At 35.5% G+C, this 23912-nt stretch overlaps 1 protein-coding gene and 1 pseudogene across 1 annotated transcript; both read right to left on the reverse strand.

Annotated features, from left to right (window-relative positions):
- Positions 1 to 1890: 1890 nt before the first annotated feature.
- On the reverse strand, positions 1891 to 10784 carry LOC124959968 (olfactory receptor 8K3-like). Its single transcript, XM_047518473.1, has 2 exons — positions 10700 to 10784; positions 1891 to 2747 (listed from the first exon to the last, which is right to left on the reverse strand). The coding sequence occupies exons 1-2, from the start codon at positions 10782 to 10784 to the stop codon at positions 1891 to 1893; spliced, it is 942 nt and encodes a 313-aa protein (XP_047374429.1).
- A 6260-nt stretch (positions 10785 to 17044) lies between these two features.
- LOC124959160 (olfactory receptor 8K3-like) lies at positions 17045 to 17983 on the reverse strand (annotated as a pseudogene).
- Between the last annotated feature and the right edge of the window lie 5929 nt (positions 17984 to 23912).

Raw genomic sequence — 23912 nt, forward strand, 5'->3', positions numbered from 1 at the left:
TATCAATTTAGGAAAATAATGATTGAATTCTGTTTTCTGAGATTTTCCTATCAAAATTAAAGAATAAAAGGCACCCCTCAAGAAAGAGTTATGCAATATAAAAATATTTTAAATACAAAAGAAGGAGAGAAGGAAAAAAAAGATAATATTACCAGTCTTAGAAACTTCAATTTTGCTTTGAGAAAGTTATTGTAATAATGCATATGAGAATTAAAACTTTTTTATGTGTATTAACATGTCTGTTTTAGTTTCTTCATGTGGTAAATGACATTAAATTTTAAATATTGAAGCAAACATAAATTCCTTAATCCTGACCTGGTGTATTATTGTTAGTATATTGTTGGACTTATCAAATAACATTCTCTTTACAATTTTCACATATATTATTTAAAGATGTGTCTAATCTAAAATACACTGTTAACATTCACTTTATCCCTATTTACTATACAATCTCAAGAACATTCAATTTTGAGTATATATATATATATATATATATATATACAAATATATACAAAACTTACAAATAGGTATAAAATTAGGAATAAAATTTTTGCCTTGATAAGAAATAAGTGCATGAACTGTTTAGCAAGTTTTATCTTTATATGACAATATGCATATACCTTTATTATTCTAGTAAATTATTTTATTTGAGTGACTCTCTTGATAATTTGAATGCATTGTAATGTACTAAGAAAACACATCTATGATTTCATAATGATAATGAAATGCAATGAGTTCTAAACAATAAAACAATGAAGGTAACATGGAGAATTTTAAAGAAGCCTGATGGATGATATACAAAAACATTATAAGTACTTATGATGTAAAATGACATACTATACTCCAAATAGAAATATAACATAGCACAAATCAGGGAGTTAATCTTTGGTTACATCAACTCAGAACATTGAAAATACAGGGACTACAAACATATTTCATCTTAGAATAGGTATATGGTGCCAAAATAATACTAAGAAATAGATTGAGACCTTTTAAAAGATTATTCCTTGCATTTAGTGAAATAAGGAAGAGTGCCTATCCATGAAACCAAAGCAGGAAGAAAGGAATTCAGATCAGACAGTAAGGATAATAAATTAATGAATAAACCGTGGGTGTGTCTTTGGTTGAATCTGAGACATCAGTCTTAACTGGTACATTTACTTGCATATATGTACATACTAAGACAAAATGAGATGCTGCACTGAAGCTCTGAGCCACTGCAGAGCTGATGATGTTGAGATAATAGACTCTTTTGAGCACTTATAAGGTCAGGGTACTGATGAGAGAAAAGAAGGAGCCTAAGATCCCCACATGGAAAAGAGGCAAGTTAGCATATTCATATGACTGTTTTCTTCAAATGATCAGATTACATTAAGCCTTCTGTTACCACACTCAAGATTGAGTTTAGCACGAGCCACAAAAACACAAAGATCAAAGTGGAATGAGGGTGTTCATGTAAAAACATAAATACATGCACAAACAAAAACATGGACAGTGGAAAGGTTATTGCAATGCTTGAGAAATATCACAGAAAAATTGTAAATTCTCTTTCACACACAGTACTCATTCTCTAATAGAACGTGGGACTCTGCTACCTACACTGACCGGATGAGCATTCAAAATCCATTATAATTTACCATAAATGTAATCATTTATTATGTTTATGATTCATATCTCATGCTTAAGAAGGGAAATTCTTTTGCCATTCATTTTATTTACATGTGCATTTAAAGTATTTAAAAATTTGACCAGTACAAAAAGGTCAATATCTACTTATATATATTAAGTCAATTTATTTTATTTTATTTTTTTGTTTGTTATACATTCTGGAAGAAAAGAGACCACGTTGATGTCAAAATCTGATTAAAATGACTTATATTTTATATACCTTTAAGTAAAGATATTGTGTACTTTTTTCCATGTGCTTAGTAGGGCATACTTTACATCTTTGTTCCTCAAGCTGTAGATCAAGGGATTCAACATGGGAATGACCAGGGTGTAAAATATGGAAGCCACATTATCAGTGTCTAAGGAATGACTGGACTTGGGCTGTACATACATAAATATCAAAGATCCATAGAACACAGTGACCACAGTCAGGTGGGATCCACAGGTGGAGAAAGCCTTGTGCCTGCCCTCAGCAGACTTAATCCTGAGAATGGCTATGAGGATGAGCATGTAGGACACAAGGACAATCAGAAGAGAGGAAAGCAAATTGAAAGCTGCTAAGATCAGAATTATCACTTCAATTTCATGTGTGTTTGAGCAGAGCAAAGATAACAAGGGGAGACTGTCACAGTAGAAATGACTGATGACATTGTAGCCACAGAAGGGCAAAGAAAAAATCTTTATGGTGATTAGAAGTGACACAAATGTACCATAGAGATAGGAGATTGCCACCAAGAACTGACACACCCTCTGTGACATGATGACAGTGTAGAGGAGAGGGTTACAGATGGCCACATAGCGGTCGTAGGCCATCACTGACAACATATAAAGTTCAGAAGTAATGAACACACAAAAGAAAGCTAGCTGAGTAGCACAAAAATAATAGGAGATCGCGTTTTGATCCACCACAAAATTGACCAACATTTTTGGACCCACAGCTGTAGAATAACCAAGGTCACTGAGAGTCAGGTGTCTCAGGAAAAAGTACATGGGTGTTTGCAGGCTGTGGTCCACCATGGTGAGGATGAGCATGCCCAAGTTTCCCACCAGTGTGCTCATGTAGATGATGAGGAAGAGTGTCGGGGTACCGCGGACCCCCAGCCCTACGATGCGGCCAAGATGGTGCCTGGCAATGTGCCAAGGAAGTGCTGAGAGCAAAACCAGGTACCTCCAGCAGACTAATTCTCTGTGCAACAAGTGGCGTTATTTGAGGAAGTTAATGTGATTGGCCATGGGTCCTCGTGGACACTGCATGCTTGCTATATGCACACTATTATGCTCCATTACTGTCCATGCTTTCTCCTCGTGATCTATAAGCTGATTGGTTGTTGTATGTAATGTAAGGCCCTTGCAAGAGCAGCTGTGCGCGGCCAGTCAGAAGTAACAGATAGCAGAAAATAAAGAACTTGCCCCGATCCAGTTTCGTGTCTCTCTGCAGGCGGGGAGCGCGATAAATGGTGCCGAAACCCGGGAACGAGTAAAGATATAAGGGTAAGTTCACATAAGTTCTCAAATCAAGACAAAATTAGTCCAAAAGTACAAAGGTGAGACGTCTCGACGATCGCGGAGCCACAACAATTCATAACAAAAGGATCCCCGTGGGAGGGACGAGTGAAGTGGCCAAATAAAGACTTATACAGTGGTACCAAACTGTGTATGTGTGTGCGTGCGTGAGCGTGTGTGTGTGCGTGCGCGCGCTTGTCTTTTTGTTTGTGTGTTTAAACTAGCTCGTAGTGCTGTAAGATTTAATCATGGGAACGGAATTGTCTAAGATTAGAATGCAGCAGCCTCTTAGAGAACGATTAAAAAATCATGGAACACCATTGAAGGCAAAAACGGCCCTGAAGTTTCTTGATACTGTAGAGAAAGTCTCTCCGTGGTTTTTAGACGAAGGGTTACTAAATCTTCCTCAGTGGGAGCAGCTAGGAGAGGATTTGCGCGATGCGGAGAGACGAGAGCCATTGCCAATGGGAACACTGGCCATATGGTCGCTTATTAAATCTTGTTTGATGCAGCAAGGTAAATCAAAAAACCCTTTTAGGGATTTAAAGGGGCCTTTAGAAGAAGGAAGTCAGATCTTAGAAGAAATTAAAGAGGAACGATCATGTTCTCAGAATTCAGAAAGAGAAAATTATACGGAAAGAGAAAGTTCCGAAGAGGAACTTACTGGGGAAGAACTTGAAGAAGCTATGGGAAAGTTAAACATGCAACCTGAGCGCCCCCTAGCGCCTAGACTGCTTAGTACACCTGTTGCCCCCAGTGCACCACCTATGGAGTTTAAGAAAAAGGAACACCACAGCAGACACCGAGGGTGGGCCTCCTTACAAAATGCTACATATCCAGTATTTGAAGATGCCCAGAATCAAAGGTTTCATCAGCTGTTAGATTTTAAAATTGTTAAACAGCTGAAAGAAGCAGTGAGCACTTATGGGCCTCAATCGGCTTTTACAGTCTCACTGGTAGAGACCATGATGTCCTTAAATATGCTACCTTTGGATTGGACTAATCTAGCTAGAGCAACCTTGTCAGGGGGACAGTATCTTATGTGGAAAACAGCTTGGCAGGAAATTTCAATGGACACTGCAAGGCGCAATGCAACTTCAGGGAATCCGCAGGTAGACAGAGACATGTTGATGGGAACAGGGCCTCATGAGGGAGTCCAGGCACAAATTAATTATCATCCTGCAGTGTATGCTCAAATTGCTGTGGCTGCTATTAAAGCATGGAAAACCCTACAAGGGTCAGGAGATTTACAAGGACAGTTGTCAAAAGTTACCCAAGGAAGTAATGAGCCCTATGCAGACTTCGTTGATAGATTAATTCAAACAGCTTCTAGAATTTTTGGAGATGCTGATCAAGCAATGCCATTAATAAAACAGTTAGCCTATGAACAAGCGAATAAATGGTGCAAAGATGCCATCAGGCCATGGAGAAATAAAGACTTGACTACTTATTTAAGAGTCTGCAAAGACATTAATGAGGCCTCTGGAAATAGTGCTGCATTTATTGCGGCACTCGACAGACAAACCTCTGTTCTTGCCACAGCATTAGCACAAAGAGGAGGGGGAAAAAAGGGGGACCTCCTGGTTCCTGCTTCATATGTGGACAAATGGGACACTTGAGAGCATGTTGCCCTTCCAGGAACAATGGCCAAGGAAAGGGGCCCAAATTATGTCCTCGGTGTAAAAGAGGAAATCATTGGCTTAGTGAATGTTATTCCGTTAGGGACAAAGAAGGGAATCCTTTACCAACTAACCCCAAGCTACAAAAAAACGGGGTGAGGGGCCCGCCCCGGGGCCCACAACAAATATACGGGGTGATTCAACAAGTGCCACAACAGTGGTATCCTCCAACCGAAAAGGGAATGAAGCTCAGGAAAGAAGAGCCACCTCAGGAAGTGCAGGATTGGACATCTGTGCCACCTCCAGACTCGTATTAACCCCTGATATGGGTGTACAAATGATAAACACAGATTGGGAGGGAAATATTCCGGCAAATTCAGTAGGATTGCTTCTAGGCAGAAGTTCTTCTACCTTAAGAGGTCTTATAATCCACCCAGGAGTAATTGATCCTGATTTTCAAGGACAAGTTAAGGCTATGGTTTCTTCACCCAAAGGAATCACAGTCATTTCTCCAGGAGATAGGATAGCACAAATGTTAATTTTACCTAGTCAGCATTCCTTGTGGCCTAGTAAGAAGACAATAAGGGGAACTAACGGATTTGGGTCTACAGGAGGACCCTGGGCTAATTTTACTATGGACCTCCAAGATAGGCCCATAATGCAGTTAATAGTGGGACATAAAGCTTTTATAGGATTACTGGACACAGGAGCTGATAAAAGTATTATAAGTGAGGCAGTTTGGCCCAAAGGTTGGCCTGTAGTTACAGCTAATCAAAATTTACAAGGTTTGGGTGTGGCTCAATCACCTAACCAAAGTGCTGCTTCGCTGTCCTGGAGGGATAATGAGGGCCATTCAGGGATTTTTCAACCATATATCTGTAAAATACCTATTTCCTTATGGGGGAGAGATGTCTTAACTCAAATGAATGCTAAATTAACAACAAATATTAATTCTAAACCTGTGACGCATATGATGAAAAAGATGCAATATACAGAAAGTCAAGGGTTAGGTCGAGAACAACAGGGATCACTACAACCCTTGCCCTTACCTCCTCCAAAAAATGATTTCAGAGGGCTGGGTTTTATGTAGGGGCCACTGTTATTACACCAATTCCAATAGTTTGGAAAAACGATGAGCCACAATGGATTCAACAGTGGCCCCTTACTACAGTAAAGTTAGAAGCGGCTCATAAATTAGTACAAGAACAAGTACAGGCAGGACATTTACAACCTTCTACTTCTCCCTGGAATACTCCTATCTTTGTCATTAAGAAAAAGTCTGGAAAGTGGAGACTATTACATGATTTAAGGGCCATTAATGCACAGATGTTCCCTATGGGTCCTATACAACGGGGATTGCCTTTAGTTACAGCTTTACCTAAAAATTGGCCCACTGTCATTTTAGATTTAAAAGATTGTTTTTTCTCAATCCCATTACATAGAAGGGATTGTTGGCGGTTTGCTTTTACCTTACCTTCTCTCAATCATGCACAGCCTGACCAAAGATTTGAGTGGACCGTGTTGCCTCAAGGCATGACTAATAGTCCCATGTTATGCCAAATATATGTAGATAAAGCCTTAAAACCTACAAGAGACAATTTTCCAGATTTGTTGATTTATCATTATATGGATGATATCCTTATCTGCCACAAAAACAGACAATTCTTGGAAAAGGCTTTACAATTTTTAATTTCCACTCTACAACAATATGGCTTAAACATCTCTCCAGAAAAGCTACAAATGGGAGACACTCAAGAATATCTAGGTACTAAGCTTACAGCTACTATGGTAAAGCCTTTAAAATTAACCATTAGAACCAATAAGCTTAAAAATCTAAATGATTTTCAAAAACTCCTTGGAGATATAAATTGGATTAGGCCATATTTAAAGATTACCACAGGAGAGCTGAAACCTCTATTTAATATACTTAAAGGAGACCCTAATCTCCATTCCCCGAGAGTCCTTACTTCGGAAGCACAAAAGGTTCTCACGTTGGTAGAACAGAGATTGCAATCAGATCATACAGAAAGATGTGATCCATCCCAACCTCTAATGTTGATTATTATCCCAGAACAACATAGCCCATATGGAATTCTATGGCAAGGCGGACCTTTACAGAGTATCAATCTCCCAGCATCGCCCACAAAACAGTTACAAACATTTCCTAAGGCAATAGCTCAGTTGATATATAAAGGGTTAGAGGCCTGTATTACCATATTTGGAAGTCACCCTAAGGTCATTATTATTCCCTATACTAAACTACAAATGCAGTGGTTGATTCAGCATGATGATGATTGGGCTGTTTTATATTGCTCAACCACAGCAACATTTGATAATCATTATCCTAAACATCCATGGATACAGTTTTGTAAAAATACTCCAATTATATTTCCAAAAATTACAAAGATGCAGCCTTTGTGTCATTGCCAAACAATATTTACTGATGGATCTAAAAATGGAGTGGGAACAGTAATAGTTGGAGATAAAACTGAAACCATCATTCTCCCTTCCTCGTCTGCCCAAGTAGTGGAGCTTGCTGCAGTAGTCTTAGCTTTTAATATCATGAAGGATCAACCTTTTAATCTGTTATCTGACAGTTATTATATAGTACAGTCAATACCTTGTTTAGAAACTGTGCCTTATATTCCCGATGGATCCACAGTTGCTCCTTACTTTCGAACCTTGCGTGCCCTAATTTTAGACCGCAAATACCCCTTTTATGTAGGACATATTAGAGCTCATTCTGGCCTACCAGGACCACTTGCCAAAGCAAATGCTAAGGCTAATAAAGCCACAAAAACCATCTTTTCTTTTACACTATTTGAACAAGCTAAGATGTTTCATTCACAATTTCATGTTAATTCTACTACTCTTAGAAGAAAGTTTAATATTTCTAAAGATGTTGCTAGACAAATGTTAAAACATGTCAACATTGTGCCACCCTATTGCCAGTACAGTCTGTTGGAGTAAATCCCAGAGGACTGTTACCTAATCATATTTGGCAAATGGATGTTACTCATTTTTCAGAATTTGGAAATCTCAAGTATATTCATGTTTCAGTAGACACCGCTTCAGGGGTAATCATGGACTCAGCTCACACTGGTGAAAAGGTTAAAGATGTTATACAACATTGTTTACAAACATTTGCAGCCTGGGGCGTTCCAAAAATCATCAAAACTGATAATGGGCCAGCTTACACATCCAAAAGTTTTTTTCTATTCACAAAAAATTTTGGTATACAGCTCATCACAGGAATTCCTTATAATCCTCAAGGACAAGGAATAGTGGAACACACTCATTTAACATTAAAAAATTGTTTAATAAAACAAAAAGGGGGAATAGGTGCTGACTTTAGAGCACCTAAAGACAAACTAAATTTAGTACTTTTTATTTTAAATTTTTTAAATGTGGACAAAAATGGAAGCACGGCTGCAGAGAGACATGCTAATCCCACAAGTACTCAAATGTGGGTAAAGTGGAAAGATATTCTCACAGGTACATGGAAAGGTCCAGTTCCAGTTCTTTGGTGGGTCCGAGGGTCTGTTTGTGTCTTCCCACAGGACCAGCAAACACCAATTTGGATACCTGAAAGGTTGACCAGACTGGTGCATCAAAGTAACGATGAAGAACATCGTGCTGATAAGCGTCCTGCTAATGATGATGTTGACACTGGTGAAGACACGAGAATTATGGGTGATAGTTAAAGCCTGGCCATATCCTTTACCGTTAACTAATACTTCCTCTTTACTTCCTCCGTTGTTCACCACCAAAATGGCTACAGGATTACCCACTACGTCTTTTGATCCAGATACTCATCTATATAATTTTTCCACTTTCTCCCTCCTAGGAACCTTGTGCTTTGATATACCTGAGGATAATGCTATTAGTAGTAATGACTTTAACCCTTGTATTGTTCTCCAAAAGCAGGTACAGGGTTTCTTTACATCCAGGGATTCTCCTGATGCTCTACCCCAAGGCTACGGTTCGCTTGGTGTTCATTTTGTTAATGGTACACACATAACCATATCAGAGGAAAATTGGGAAGGGGCAGCCACCTTGATTACAGGACTTATACCTCACAAATTACCACTTCCCACTAATGGATTTAAAACTCCCAGACTTTTTCCTCCATGTAATCCAAAATTTTCCACACTTCCTACATGGACAGGTTGTCAAAATGCTGAGCAAGCAGACCCAGTTCAACATGGATTTTTCTTCACACCAAATTTTACTTCTCAGCGTACCACTGATGATTTTGATGATTATGACGGCAAATTTGGCGGAAGGCGCACTAATCCTTTTGATAACTGGTTGCTCTTTACCTCGACTTCAGGATATACTAACTTACAACCTTTTTTTGCTCTTAAAGGAGGATCTTTCAGACAATGCGAATGGAATTCTAGGAAGTGGACTGGAATTAACAGGAGTGGAGCCAAGACTACTACTAATTGTACTCAAAATCTTTCATTCTTGTCCACCCCAGTCTGTGTGTTCCCTCCTTTTATGTTTTTACTAACTAACACTAATAGCACAAACCTTAATTACTCTCAATCTAGATGCTACCTTTCTCAATGTTGGAATGCTGCCAATTTCTCCCGAGCGGTCATCATGCGAATCCCTACTTTTCTGCCTATGCCAGTTTCTGTTACAGATGATGAATTGCCAATATTGCTTTCCAGAAATAAGAAGGATTTTGGAATCACCGTAGCAGTCATTACCACCGTAGTTGCATCAGCAACAGCAGCCGCTGCAGCGGCTGTAGCCTTGATGACATCAGTACAGTCAGCAACTAAGCTTAATGATGTGGTCCAGCAGACAGCTACTGCTCTGTCTACTCAACAAACAGTGGATCAACACCTAAAAGCAGGACTACTTTTGGTGAACCAGCGTGTGGACTTACTTCAAGAACAGATGGACCTTTTACAGGAACTGTTAAAGGTGGGGTGTATTTATCATCTGCCGGGACTGTGCGTTACATCTGTAGCTTATCATAATCTTAGTTATGCAGCAAATTTGTCTAAAATCATATCTACTCAGCTACGTGCCAATTGGTCTTATAAATTTGATAATCTTACTGCCATTCTTAGATCACAAATTGTTAGCCTTAATTCTACTAGAGTTAATATAGCCCCTATGTCTGAAATGCAAAATTGGTTATCCTCTTCTTTCAGTTTTGTAAAGCAATGGGCAGGAATGGGAGCATTGTGTATGTTAATGATTATTGCAATTATCTTCCTCACACGCTTTATCATGCGTATACGCCAAGTTCATGCCAGAGATCGCATCATTTTCCATCAAGCCATGATGGCCTTAGAGGCTGGCAGCTCTCCTCAAGTCTGGCTGAGCATGCTGGACCGGTAGTCAATGACGGGTAAGGAAGGAGGTAACCTCGTACCGACCTAAGACAGGAGCTGTAGCATGCTCTGCAGTTATCCGATGACGGGTAAGGACGATGGTTGACCACTCCGCCTAAGACAGGCACGGTCCCGAGCCAGCATTCTTTTAATAAATAAAAAAGGGGGAGCTGTCGGGGTACCGCGGACCCCCAGCCCTACGATGCGGCCAAGATGGCGCCTGGCAATGTGCCAAGGAAGTGCTGAGAGCAAAACCAGGTACCTCCAGCAGACTAATTCTCTGTGCAACAAGTGGCGTTATTTGAGGAAGTTAATGTGATTGGCCATGGGTCCTCGTGGACACTGCATGCTTGCTATATGCACACTATTATGCTCCATTACTGTCCATGCTTTCTCCTCGTGATCTATAAGCTGATTGGTTGTTGTATGTAATGTAAGGCCCTTGCAAGAGCAGCCGTGCGTGGCCAGTCAGAAGTAACAGATAGCAGAAAATAAAGAACTTGCCCCGATCCGGTTTCGTGTCTCTCTGCGGGCGGGGAGCGCGATAGAAGAGCCCAAACAGTGGAGCCTGCAGCTCAGGGCATGATGTGATGCCCATCAGAATGAACTCATGCACGGTTGTGAGGTTGTGATTTTTCATCCAGAGTTTTCTTTAAAAAGTCTTATCTGGAAAGAAATAATAGCTGAATCAATAGTTTTCAAATATTTTCATCATGGGAACATTTATTATTCAAAATGTAAATAATATGTATGTAAACATTCAAATTTATAATATTCAAAAATAAACACAATGTGCATTGCTACAATGAAAAATATATAGAAATAGAGAGAGGTAGTGACAGGACAGTTTTTCTCAACTGGGGTGATTTTACTTACCAAGGAACATTTTTAACATCTGTAGTTACTTTGAATGCCACAATTGGGAAGTGTACTGCGACTGGCATCTCATGGTTCCAGGGCTGGTAAGCTGCTAAACATCCTACTAAATCTAATATGCATTCAAATGTAATAGCAATAGCAATAAAAGTGTTCCAAGATTGATAAACTCTGATAAAGGTAATAAGAAGCCATAAGGCTAGTGATAAAGATATAGACATAAAAGACAAGTTAAGATTTACTTAAACTTTGGGTGTTGTATAAATAATTATTATACTATTAAATTTATTTATTACATAATTACAATAACATGTTGATATTTAATAATTAATTTTATAAAATGTCTGGGTATATCAATTACATAATAAATATTTCTATTTATTAATTTCCAAAATGAATGTAACTCAATAGTTCAATTGATTGTCCTATAATATCTATATTCTTATGGGTGATAGAGTTGAAATTCTGAACACTGTAGGTAGGTATATGATTGGAAAACTATGACAGATCACATTAGAAATTGTCTGTAGAATCAGAAGAAATGCCTCTTAATGTGTATCTATGTGATATACTCATTTAGTGGATGTTGAGATTACTTTAGGCAAATAATTTAAAAAAACTATTATCATATACAGAACCAAAATGTTCTTCAAGTTTTATTGAGATGAATTATGATTTAGTGATTCCATGTCTCCATTCTTCTTGAAAATATTTCTCTAATATCATTTACAAAGAAAGTGAAATCATCATACTCTAGTTAGATAGGCATAATGGTGTTTCTATAAGTGCAATTCGCAATAGCCAAGTTATGGAACCATCCAAATGCCCATCAACAGATGAACGCTTACAGAAACATGGTATATGTGCACAATGGAATTCTGCTTAGTTACAAAAAGAAATTATGAATATGCAATGGAGAGAAGATAGCCTCTTCAACAAATGGTGCTGGGAAAACTGGAAAACCATATGCAACAGAATGAAATTAAACCCCTATCTCTCACCCTACACAAAACTCAACTCAAAATGGATCAAGGACCTTGGAATCAGACCAGAGACCCTGCATCTTATAGAAGAAAAAGTAGGTCCAAATCTTCAACTTGTTGGCTTAGGATCAGACTTCCTTAACAGGAATCCCATAGCACAAGAAATAAAAGCAAGAATCAACAACTGGGATAGATTCAAACTAAAAAGCTTTCTCTCAGCAAAGGAAACTATCAGCAATGTGAAGAGAGAGCCTACAGAGTGGGAGAATATCTTTGCCAACCATACTTCAGATAGAGCGCTAATTTCCAGAATCTATAAAGAACTCAAAAAACTCTACACCAAGAATACAAATAATCCAATCAACAAATAGGCTAAGGAAATGAAGACACTTCACAGAAGAAGTTGTACAAGCAATCAACAGATATATGAAAAAATGTTCAACATCCCTAGTAATAAGGGAAATGCAAATCAAAACTACCCTAAGATTTCATCTCACCCCAATTAGAATGACGATTATCAAGAACACAAGCAACAATAGGTGTTGGCGAGGATGTGGTGAAAAAGGAACACTCATACATTGCTGGTGGGGTTGCAAATTAGTGCAGCCACTCTGGAAAGCAGTATGGAGATTCCTCAGAAAGCTTGGAATGGAAACACCATTTGACCCAGCTATCCCACTCCTTGGCCTATACCCAAAGGACTTAAAATCAGCATACTACATAGATACAGCCACATCAATGTTCATTGCTGCTCAATTCACCATAGCCAGATTGTGGAACCAACCTAGATGCCCTTCAATTGATGAATGAATAAAGAAACTGTGGCATATATATATAATGGAATATTACTTTGCAATGAAGAATGAAAAAATTATGGCATTTGCAGGCAAATGGATGAAATTGGAGAATATCATGCTAAGTGAGATAAGCCAATCTCTAAAAACTAAAGGACGAATGATCTCGCTGATAAGCGGATGAGGACATATAATGGGGGGTGGGAGCGGTTAGCATTAGGTTTAGGGTTAGGTTTAGGGTTAGGGATAAGGAGTGTGGTAAGAATGAAGGAAAGAAGGACTGTATAGAGGGAAAAGAGGGGTGGGAGAGGTGGGGGGGAAGGGAAAAAAATAATGAATCAAACATCATTGCCCTATGTAAACGTATGATTACACAAATGGTATGCCTTGACTCCATGTACAAATAGAGAAACAACATGTATCCCATTTGTATACAATAATAATAAAAAAAAAGAAATTATGTAACTTTCTGGTAAACAAAGAGAACTGGAGAATATCATGTTAAGTGAAATAAAGCAGACTCAGAACATCAAAGGTCAAATGTTTTTTCTCATCTATAGAAGATAGAAATCAGAAAATGAAACAGGTTGAGGGGGAAATTCCTTGAAAAAAGGAAGGAGATCAGTGGAGCAGAGGAAGGGGATTGAGGGGGAGAGAGGAGGATGGGAAAAGAGAAAATGTGGATTGAAATTGACCATATTACTTTATGCACATACATTAATACACCACAGTGAATTAAACTTTATGCATATCTAAAGCACCAACTAAAAAAAAGTGGAAGATCAGCAGAGTAGAAGAGGGGCATGGAGGAGGGACAAGAGGAGGGAAAGAGAAAATACTGGGGAATAAAAGGAAACATATTGTATTCCTCACAGTTGATTATATCAAAATGAACCCCACTATTATGTATAACTATAATGCATCAATAAAATATAACGTGTAAAATAAAAAAAAGATCATGTATAGATGTAGTTTTTTTACTTCTTTTATATATATATACTTACATATATGTATATATATGTACACTGACAGCAACCTAACCTGAGAGAGGTTTTTTTACATATGCAGACAAGCACTTTTGTGGACTTCATCTCTTTGTCAGGGCTAAAAGGATGAATAGGTGAGAAACAGGTCAAGTAGGATGGATACATGCTATTTATACCAATCCCCATTCACTCCTCCTCCTCAAATATACTCAAGGACTGAAACTGTACACACTGTATCTTTCATAAGTACTTCAACAGCACTTTAGTATAAGTCACCTTCATAAATGTACTTAAAATATTAATTTTCCTCATGGCACATTGCCATTATGATTGAGACAGGCTTATTTCTCGGTGACAAAACTGATGTATGTTACATGGTAGAAACTGAAGGATATAAAGAAATTTGAATTGGGAGATAAAGAGGTTAGTAGCATTCGTTTTAAATAATGAAGATTCATTATATTTTGGGGGGACAAATTGATAAAAGAAATAAACTGAAACATTTTAAAAGTAAATGTAAAGTTCTACATTGTATAAAGTAACTACATGACACAGTACCATAGAGGCAAGATAAATTACAGTGAAGTTGATATACACAGAATCCTACTTGTGATTTGAAATCTTTTTGTGGACTAAGATCATAAGACATCTTCCAAATATGATATAACCATTAGTGCAGAAAATATGCACATCAGTAAGTGAAATGTATCAAAGTATGTCTAATAGGGTGAGGATTGAAAAGTATAGCATAGAAGTAGGTGCATGGCATTTAAGGGAATTATCTTTGGTGCAAAATGATCAGAGCTATTTTATACATTAAAAATTTAGAAATGACATATTTTATAGTGAAAAATTTGTTGAATACAGTGTAAGTGAGCAACTTACACTGTAACTTACACTGAGCTATGAGAAAACAGGATCATAAAATTTTAGAGCATTAAGTATATAGCAGATTACATGTAATTGACATTTAATCAATTTAAATTTCTGCTTGCATGGTTGTGGCTAACTGATAATCAGCCATGCCCAAAGCTCACACCTTTCTTTAATTACAATTATGTTAAAGAATGTCAGAGTAAAACATTCAAGAAATTCCCTATATACAATAAGAAACAATGTAAAGTTTATTGTTTTTGTTGTTACGGTTTGATTTAATTTCTAATCATGAAAAACTACAAATAAGGTGCACGTAGTAACAAATTTTTCATAAGGTAAAAAGTTGTTTTTCCTTTAACTAGCTTCAATGAAGAGAATCAAATTTCTATTTCATAGTTGAAAATCTGTTAAATACTGGTATTTCTTTTGTGTGTGTGTGTCTCTCTGAGAAATACTTTTCAGATTCCACTGCAAAAGAGACACTTACCATCACTATAAAACTGGAAACTGAAAGTTCTCTTAATCTTCATCTTTCACATTCATCAGTGTGAAGTGGAACTACCTCTTCTTCATCAAGAGAAGAGGAATGATCATATATATATATATATAATATATGTATATAATATATATATATATATATAATATATTCATAATCCATGTAATTTAAATTACTTTAAAAGGATTACAAAAAGAGCCTAGTCACTAAATAACCAAATGTTCGGAAGATTATCAAAATGAAAGACTGAGTCATTACAGTTTTGAATTCTACCATTAAAGAAACTGGCATCCCTTAATACTTTACCTCCTCCCACTTTTGGCTGACTTCATACATAAAATTATATATGTATGTGAAATTAAATTTTTTCTAAAACACACACACGCAAAGTGTGTGTTTCAAAGATGTTTACTTTCTCTACCCATTTGAAAATATTTAAAAATTAGCTTGCAGAGATTAGGAGAGTGCTTATAACTTATAGCTTAGTGCTTACAGCTGCTCAGCTTTTAGGGAGCTGTAGAAAGCACAGAACTGACTGAATAAACTCTGTTCTCTTACATTCAATGGTAAAGCCAGAGCAAATGGGATTATTTCTGTAGGTACAGGTAGCATATGGCACCATGTGAGACCTTCTGTGTTTGTTACCTGCAATGAATGCTTTCTCTTGATTCTCCCATGTGATTCTTAACATTGCATTTAGGAGGAAAATTTATGAATGTGTTTTTTTATATTTGAGACTGTCCCTGAGGAGATGCCAAACACCTAGCAGATTATCCTCAAAGCATTTGAGACCTGAATGAAATTTGTGGAAGTTATCTGCTAATTGTCAGGGACAATTTATATTCAACTGTGGCTTTATTTATTTATTAACAGAGTATAAGAGCAAATAAACAGCTTCGAGATTTTGTCAAAATGCGCTGGTATGAGAATCTCAGAGATCTGCTAGTAATCTCAAGTTCATAACAATGTAATTAAAATTAGCCAGGGTGTGGTACCAATCTATCCATTCAATGATAAATGAATATGTAAAATGTGATACATAGATGCACTAGACTATTAATAAGACACTGAAGACACTTTAAATCAATATAACATAGCTATACCTGAAGATATGATACTACATCAAATAAACCAGGTACAAAAGGAGAGATACTGCATTAAGGATCTTAATAAAGTATCCAAAATACTCAAGAAGAATCAGAAAGTACCATAATAATTACAAGGAATACAAATTGGGAAAAACGAGGAGTTCACAATCAATAGAAAAATCTCAATTATTCAAACCAAATATGCCCTAGAGATCTCTTGTAAAAAATTCTGCATATATTTAAAAGTGCTGTATTATATATTTGAAATATTTTAGGAAAATAGATATTATGTTAAACATTTTGCAATAAATTAAAAAATGTTCATTTTGATACCACTTACTGAAGTATTTAAAGCTTAAAATGAATTTTGTTACACACACACACACAAAAGAAACTAACACACACACATGTGGACACTGAAAAGATTATTATAATACACCAGACAATAACAACAATAAAAAATCTCAAGTAATTTTGCATATATATATGTATATAACTTTTCATTCCCATACTGCATACCATTCTACCTGCAATTTGAATCTGAAGACTTTAAACATACATTAATTTACTATAACATTTACTGATATATTGTTTACATTATAATTGATTTCTTGACATCAAGTAAAGCAACATATTTTGTCTTTTTGTTCACCTACATATTTATAATATTGAGATATTTGACTAGTGCTAAGAAGACCAATCTTTAAATATATGTTGAGCACCATTCTGCATTCTATACATTCTGGAGGAAAATAATGCAGGTTGTTCTGTGGTTTCTATGGCTTAAATTGTATGCAAGTTTTAAGGAAAAACATTCCATCTCTTTTTCCATGTCCTCTGTAGAGAGTGCTTTACATCTTTGTTCCTCAAACTGTAGATCAAGGGATTCAACATGGGGATGACAAGGGTGTAAAATATGGAAGTCACTTTATCAGTGTCCAAGGAATGACTGGACATGGGCTGCATATGCATAAATATCAAAGTCCCATAGAACACAGTGACCACAGTCAGGTGGGATCCACAGGTAGAGAAAGCCTTGTGCCTGCCCTCAACAGACGTCGCCCTGAGAATGGCTATGAGGATGAGCAGGTAGGACATCAGGATAATCAGAAGAAAGGAAAGCAAATCAAAAGCTGACAAGATCAGAATTAAGCACTTCAATTTCATGTGTGTTTGAGCAGAGCAAAGATAACAAGGGGAGACTGTCACAGTAGAAATGACTGATGACATTGTATCCACAGAAGGGCAAAGTAAAAATCTTTATAGTGATAGAAGACACAAAAAAGTACTGTAGAGATAGGGCATTGCCACCAACAACCAACACACCCTCTGAGACATGATGACAGTGTAGAGGAGAGGGTTACAGATGGCCTTGTAGCAGTCATAGGCCATTGCAGAGAGAATAAAAAGTTCACAAGAAATGAATAAAAGAAAGAAAGCTAGTTGTGTAGCACAAAAATAATAGGAGATCGTATTTTGATGCACCACAAAATTGACCAACATTTTGGGGCCTACAGCTGTAGAATAACCAAGGTCACTGAGAGACAGGTGTCTCAGGAAAAAGTACATGGGTGTTTGCAGGCTGTGGTCCACCTTTGTGAGGATGACCATGCCCAAATTTCCCACCAGTGTGCTCATGTAGATGATGAGGAAGAGCCCAAACAGTGGAGCCTGCAGCTCAGGATGTGAGGTGATCCCCTTCAGAATGAATTCACGCACCACTGTGTCGTGTTTTTCCATTCAGTTGTATTCAAATCCTATTCTGGAAAAACATAGTAGCAAAGTCAATAGATTTACTGCATGGGGAACATATATTATGCAAGGCTAGTATAAACCAGGCACATTCAAACTTTCAAATTTAGAATATTTAAAATTAAATACTTTTCACAAATAAAAATATAAAAATGAGAGATAAACCTAGTACAGTTACTCTTATCTTGGGTGATTTGATTTACCAGAGTATTTTTCCAGTTTAGAGATACTTTCATTGTCACAATTGAGAGGTGGATTGCTATTGTAATCTAATTTGTAGAAGTCAGATAAGCTGCTAACCAACCTTCTGTATACCACATTCAGTCCATTTCAATAAGCACATCATAAAATTGTTCCAAGGCTAAGAAATCCAAGAAATAAAGAAGCAGACAATGATACAAATGCAGGTACATGGATATATAAAATTTTTTTGTTAGATGAATGGTTGTCCTACTTTTATATTTTCCAAAAGTATTGTGGTTGTTATTTATTTAACTATAATGACATGTAAACCTTTATTTATTAACTTAATAAAATTTTATATATACTGGTTACATAAAATTTTTTTAACAATAAATTTCAAGAATGCAAACATTTTCCTACTGTAGGATACAATCGTATAAATACCATATTTGCACAGGTGATAGTGATGAAACTGTGGATACATGATGTATAAACTTGGTAGATGTATGAGTGGAGAGCTGTGACAAATCACTTTGGAAATTGTCTTTGTATGAAAACACAATCAGAATAAATATGTACATATGCAAATATTGATATGTTCCACATTATCATAGTATATATATTTTACTTTGTGCAAATTATTTGATAGAAACTCTATTCTCATATACAAAACCAAAATGTCCTTATGTTGGAAAGAATGAATGATGATTTACTGATTCAATTTGCCCAAGCTATCTGTAAATGGCTCTCAAAGACCATGTATATATGGTTTTGGGCTTTATTCTTATTTTTTTAGATGGTTACAAGTACCGAAGGAGGAACATTTTCATGTACATGTGAACAAACATTCTTTAGTACACAGACCTCACTTGATCAGGGTTAAAATGGTGAATGCCTGAGGAAGAAGTGGAGAAAGATGAAGACATGCAAGCTATTCCAATTCTGTGTCCTATCTTCCCTCAAGATTACACTTGATGCAATGGGACAAATGGAGCTTCAGTTTTGGATTATTCATCTTCTAAGTGTTGCAAGTACTTCAGTAATATTTTAGTGTAAGTTTCTTTGACTTAAGTTCATTTAAAATGTTAACCTTTCCCTGGGACATTGTCATTATAATTGAAATACCTTTATTTATAGGGAACAAATCTGATATATGTTATATGCAATAGTCTAGAGAAATATGAAGAAATCAGAGCAAATTAGGAAAAAGAGCATTCAATGCCATTGGTTTCATACAACAAAGCCTCATAAGTTCATATATTATATGGAGGAAATAGAGGTTGAAATATTTTTACAATAAATTTTATAAAACTGCATCGGACAAAACTTTATGATGCTGGACAATATCATAGAGAAGAATAAAGTCAACAATGATGGCATAGTCCTGCATTCCTGGATGTGATCTGAAATCATCTGTGCATCATGTCCATGAGAAATTCCTCCTGCTGTTAATTATTTATTCCATAATGCAGAAAAACACATGTAGAACAAAGAAACAATCCAAATATCTCTAATAACCAATGAATTGAATAGTATAGCACAAAAACAGGGGCAGTGCCTGGAAGTTTAGATAATAATTATGGGTATAAAATATTGTGAGCAGCAAAGATTTCTAAATAAGGAGAAGAATAAATGAAAATGGTACAGTTTAAAGTTTAAGTTGCAGTGACAAGAGAATGTAAGTAAATTATAAGGAAACCATATTCTGCAATTTATAACATTAATTATAAAACTGATTACACATATTGTACCTTTAAGAAACATAAAATATTGTTGAATTTGCTGTTGTTACCTCAGCCCTACTCTGCTCCACAGATGTACCTTCTAACAGTAGATGAATTCTAAAGTGTATCAAACTACATCATTTGTGTGATACATTCATTATTCAATAAATCCAACAAGAAACAATGGAAAGCTTTCTTTAAAATATTTTAGTTTGACTTAGTTTGTAATCAAGAAAATTAAAAACTAAAGTGGTAAGTATCAAATTTTCCATCAGGTAAAAATTATTTTTTTGAGGGGGCTATCAGAGATTGAACCCAGGGGCACTTAACCACTGACCCACATCCCCAGTCCTTTTTTAATTTTTTAGAGACATTGTCTCCCTGAGTTCCTTAGGGTCTCACTAAGTTGGGAAGTCTTTCTGCATACCCTCAGTCCTCCTGCCTCAGCCTCCTGAGCTAATGGGATTACTGGCATGTGCCAGTGCACTCAACTTGATACATTTTTATAATAAAACTTATATTTTATAAAATTGAAGCTTTGTACATTTTTTATGTCCCTCTTAATTATGATCCCTTAATTGTGATTCTTCTTTACCAGAGGCAAATCCTATTTCTAATTTGTCATTCATTTGAAAGTGGACATTAAATTGATGTAGTCCTTAAAAATATATAGTATAGATTTGCAAATCATTGAAATTAACGTTTAATAACTTGATGGTCCTATTCTGAAAAATGTTTTGTTCACTCTGATAAATGAGGTTGAACTAATCCATGTAATTCTATGTAGATAAAAAATGTCCCTTGATTTTTCAGGATGTTCTACCTTATTAGTTGCAAATTCTTTTCAAAAAATGGCTAAAAATTTTGTACTCCCACTAGAACAGTAGGGATGTTTCTTTTATTCCACATTTCCATCATGACCTGATAGCCCTATAACTTAACACTTTTTCCATTTTACAAGATTGTGTTTCATATATATTTATATTTACTTTTTCAGATTATTACTGAAGTATAAACATAAATCATAATATTTCTAATTTTATGGTTTTTCTATATATATCCATTGTCCACTTTTCTATAGTTTTTTTCACATATTACTTGTATATTTGCACAATTGTATCTATTTTCTCCAACTGTGGCATGTTTTTTTTTTTATATTTGTGGTCATTTCCATTCTATAAATATTAGAAAGCTTAATAAATAAGTGTATCAATCTTTTTATTTTTGGTTTTGTTTAAGGATCTTTTCTGTGCTGAATCATACACAATTAGACACACACATACACACAGTCCATTTGTATGAAGAGAATATATACATATAATCTGTGTCAGTAACCAATTTAACTTTTTGACCCTTAAAGAAGGAACCATGTGAATAATAGTGTAGAGAGTCTTCCAATCAAAAGCAGAGAAATTGCAATAAGAATATATGATGAAAAGAGGTACTCTTGAAGATGTGTTTTTAAAAGATTATTTAAACATAAATATCAATTTAGGAAAATAATCTTTGATTGAATTCTGTTTTCTGAGAAGATTTTTCTACCAAAATTAAAGAATACAAGGTATTCCTCAAGGAAGAATGAGTCATGCAATATAATAAAATTTTAAATAAAAAAGAAGGAGAGAAGGAGAAAGGATAATATTATCAGTCTTAGAAACTTCTATTTTACTATTGCTTTGAGAAATTTATTGTTATTAATGCATTTCAGAACTTAACCATTTTTCATGTGTTTATTGGGATGTCATACAGATGTCTATTTAGTTTCTTAATATGGTTAATGCCATTTAACTTTAAATGTTAAAGCAAACTTAAGTTCCTTAATTCTCTCCTGGTATGTTACTGTCAGTACACATTGCTGGACTTATCAGATAACATTTTCTTTAAAATTTTCACATACACAAGGCCTTTTACAGTCTTTAACATCAGGCGAGTGCTTTTCAGAAACTCAGAACACATAACATCTTTCAGATTTCTAAAAGTGTTTCTGGAGAATTGCTATCTATTTTTCCCTTAAATATTTAGCATAAACAACCATTCAGGCCAGCTGAATCAAAATTGGGGTGGACATGGAGAGTTTTTGCAGTGTATTTTAGTTATATTTAATGAAGTTTTCAACTTTGATATTCTCTTCATCAAGAATGTTTTAAATGTTTCTTGGAGTCTGTGGAATTGAAAAATTATAACACCTTCTTCTAATAGTAACGAAACAGGTTTTTAAGGAAACATTCTGAGTATACCCAAAATTATTCTGAAAGTCTTACTGCACGGTGTGCAGATATTTCTGATTTATTATTGTACAACACATGACATATTATTGACTTGAAATATTTTAGCAAAATGTAAAATCATATCCTGAATTCTGTTTTTTTTTTAAATACTTATTTTTTATGGGAAGTGTACAGCATCATGAAATGACTAATACATGTATACAACAGTGAAAAACTGGAGTAACTTTCTCAATGAATGAAATATGTTCTCAAATAGTGTCAGTATATTTTTTAATGTTCTTTCTTTTATAATTTGAGAGATTATAAAAGTCTAAGATTTATTTTCAAAATGGATATGGGTTATGTTTATTCAGATATTTGTTTGTGAATATTAGAAACTTTTACCTATGTTATAAAAGTTATGATTTTCATGGAAATTCATTATGTGAATATATGAAATCACAGAAAATTTATTATTTAAAGATGTGTATAATCTAAAATACACTGTTAACATTCACTTTATCCCTGCTTACTATACAATCTCAAGAAGTTACAATTGAGTGTGCATATATATATGTATATATATACTAGTATGTATATATCTTACAAATAGATAAAATTAGGTATGAAACTTTTGTCTTCAAAAGAACCAACTGCAAGAACTGTTTAGCATTTTTTTTCTTTACATGACAGCATGCATCTGCCTTTATTATTCTAGTAAATCATTTTCCAGTGGTTCTATTGGTGTTTTGAATGTATTGTGATGTATTAAGAAATCACATCTAAGCTTTCATGATATAAATGAAATGCAATAAGTTCAAAACAACAGAACAACAAACAATGAAAGAAGCACGGAGAATTTTAGAGAAGCTCATGGATGATGTACAAAAAAACACAATAAGAACATACATTATAACATGACATAATACACTCCAAATAGAAATATAGCAATAGCACAAATCAAGGTCTGATCTCTGGTTACACAAACTCAGAACACTGAAAATAGAGGACCAAAAAACATACTTCATCATAGGACAAGCATACCATGCCAAAATAATATTAAGAAATAGACTGAGGGGGCAGGTGTAGGATAGATAGTGGACTGAGACAGACATTATTATCCTAAGTACACATACAATTACATGAATAGTATGAAACTACATTGTGTAAACCATAGAAATAAAACGTTGTACCCCATTTGTGTACAATGAATCAAAATGCAGTCTGTAAAAATAAAAATAAATACAATTAAAAATTAAAAAAAACTGAAACATTATAAAAAAATAATTTCTTGCATTTAGTGGGTTAAGGAATAGTGACTCTCCATGAAACCAAACAGGAAGAAAGGAATTCAGATCAGACAGTAAGGATAATAAATTAATGAATAAGCCGTGGACGTGTCTTTGGTTGAATCTGAGACATCAATCTTAACTGGTGCATTCACTTGCTTATATGTACATACTAAGACAAAATGAGATGCTGCACTGAAGCTCTGAGCCACTGCAGAGCTGATGATGTTGAGATAATAGACTCTTTTGAGCTCTTATAAGGTCAGGGTACTGATGAGAGAAAAGAAGGAACCTAAGATCCCCACATGGAAAAGCAACAGGTTAGGATATTCAAATGACTGTTTTCTTCAAATGATCAGATTACACTAAGCCTGTTACCACAGTCAAGATAGAGTTTAACACAAGCCACAAGAACATAAAGACAAAAATGGAATGAGGGTGCTCATGTAAAAACATAAATACATGCACAAACACAAACATGGACAGTGGAAAGTTTATTGCAATGCTTAGGAAG

Source organism: Sciurus carolinensis, chromosome 11 (assembly GCF_902686445.1).
Source record: "Sciurus carolinensis chromosome 11, mSciCar1.2, whole genome shotgun sequence".
Taxonomy (NCBI): domain Eukaryota; kingdom Metazoa; phylum Chordata; class Mammalia; order Rodentia; family Sciuridae; genus Sciurus; species Sciurus carolinensis.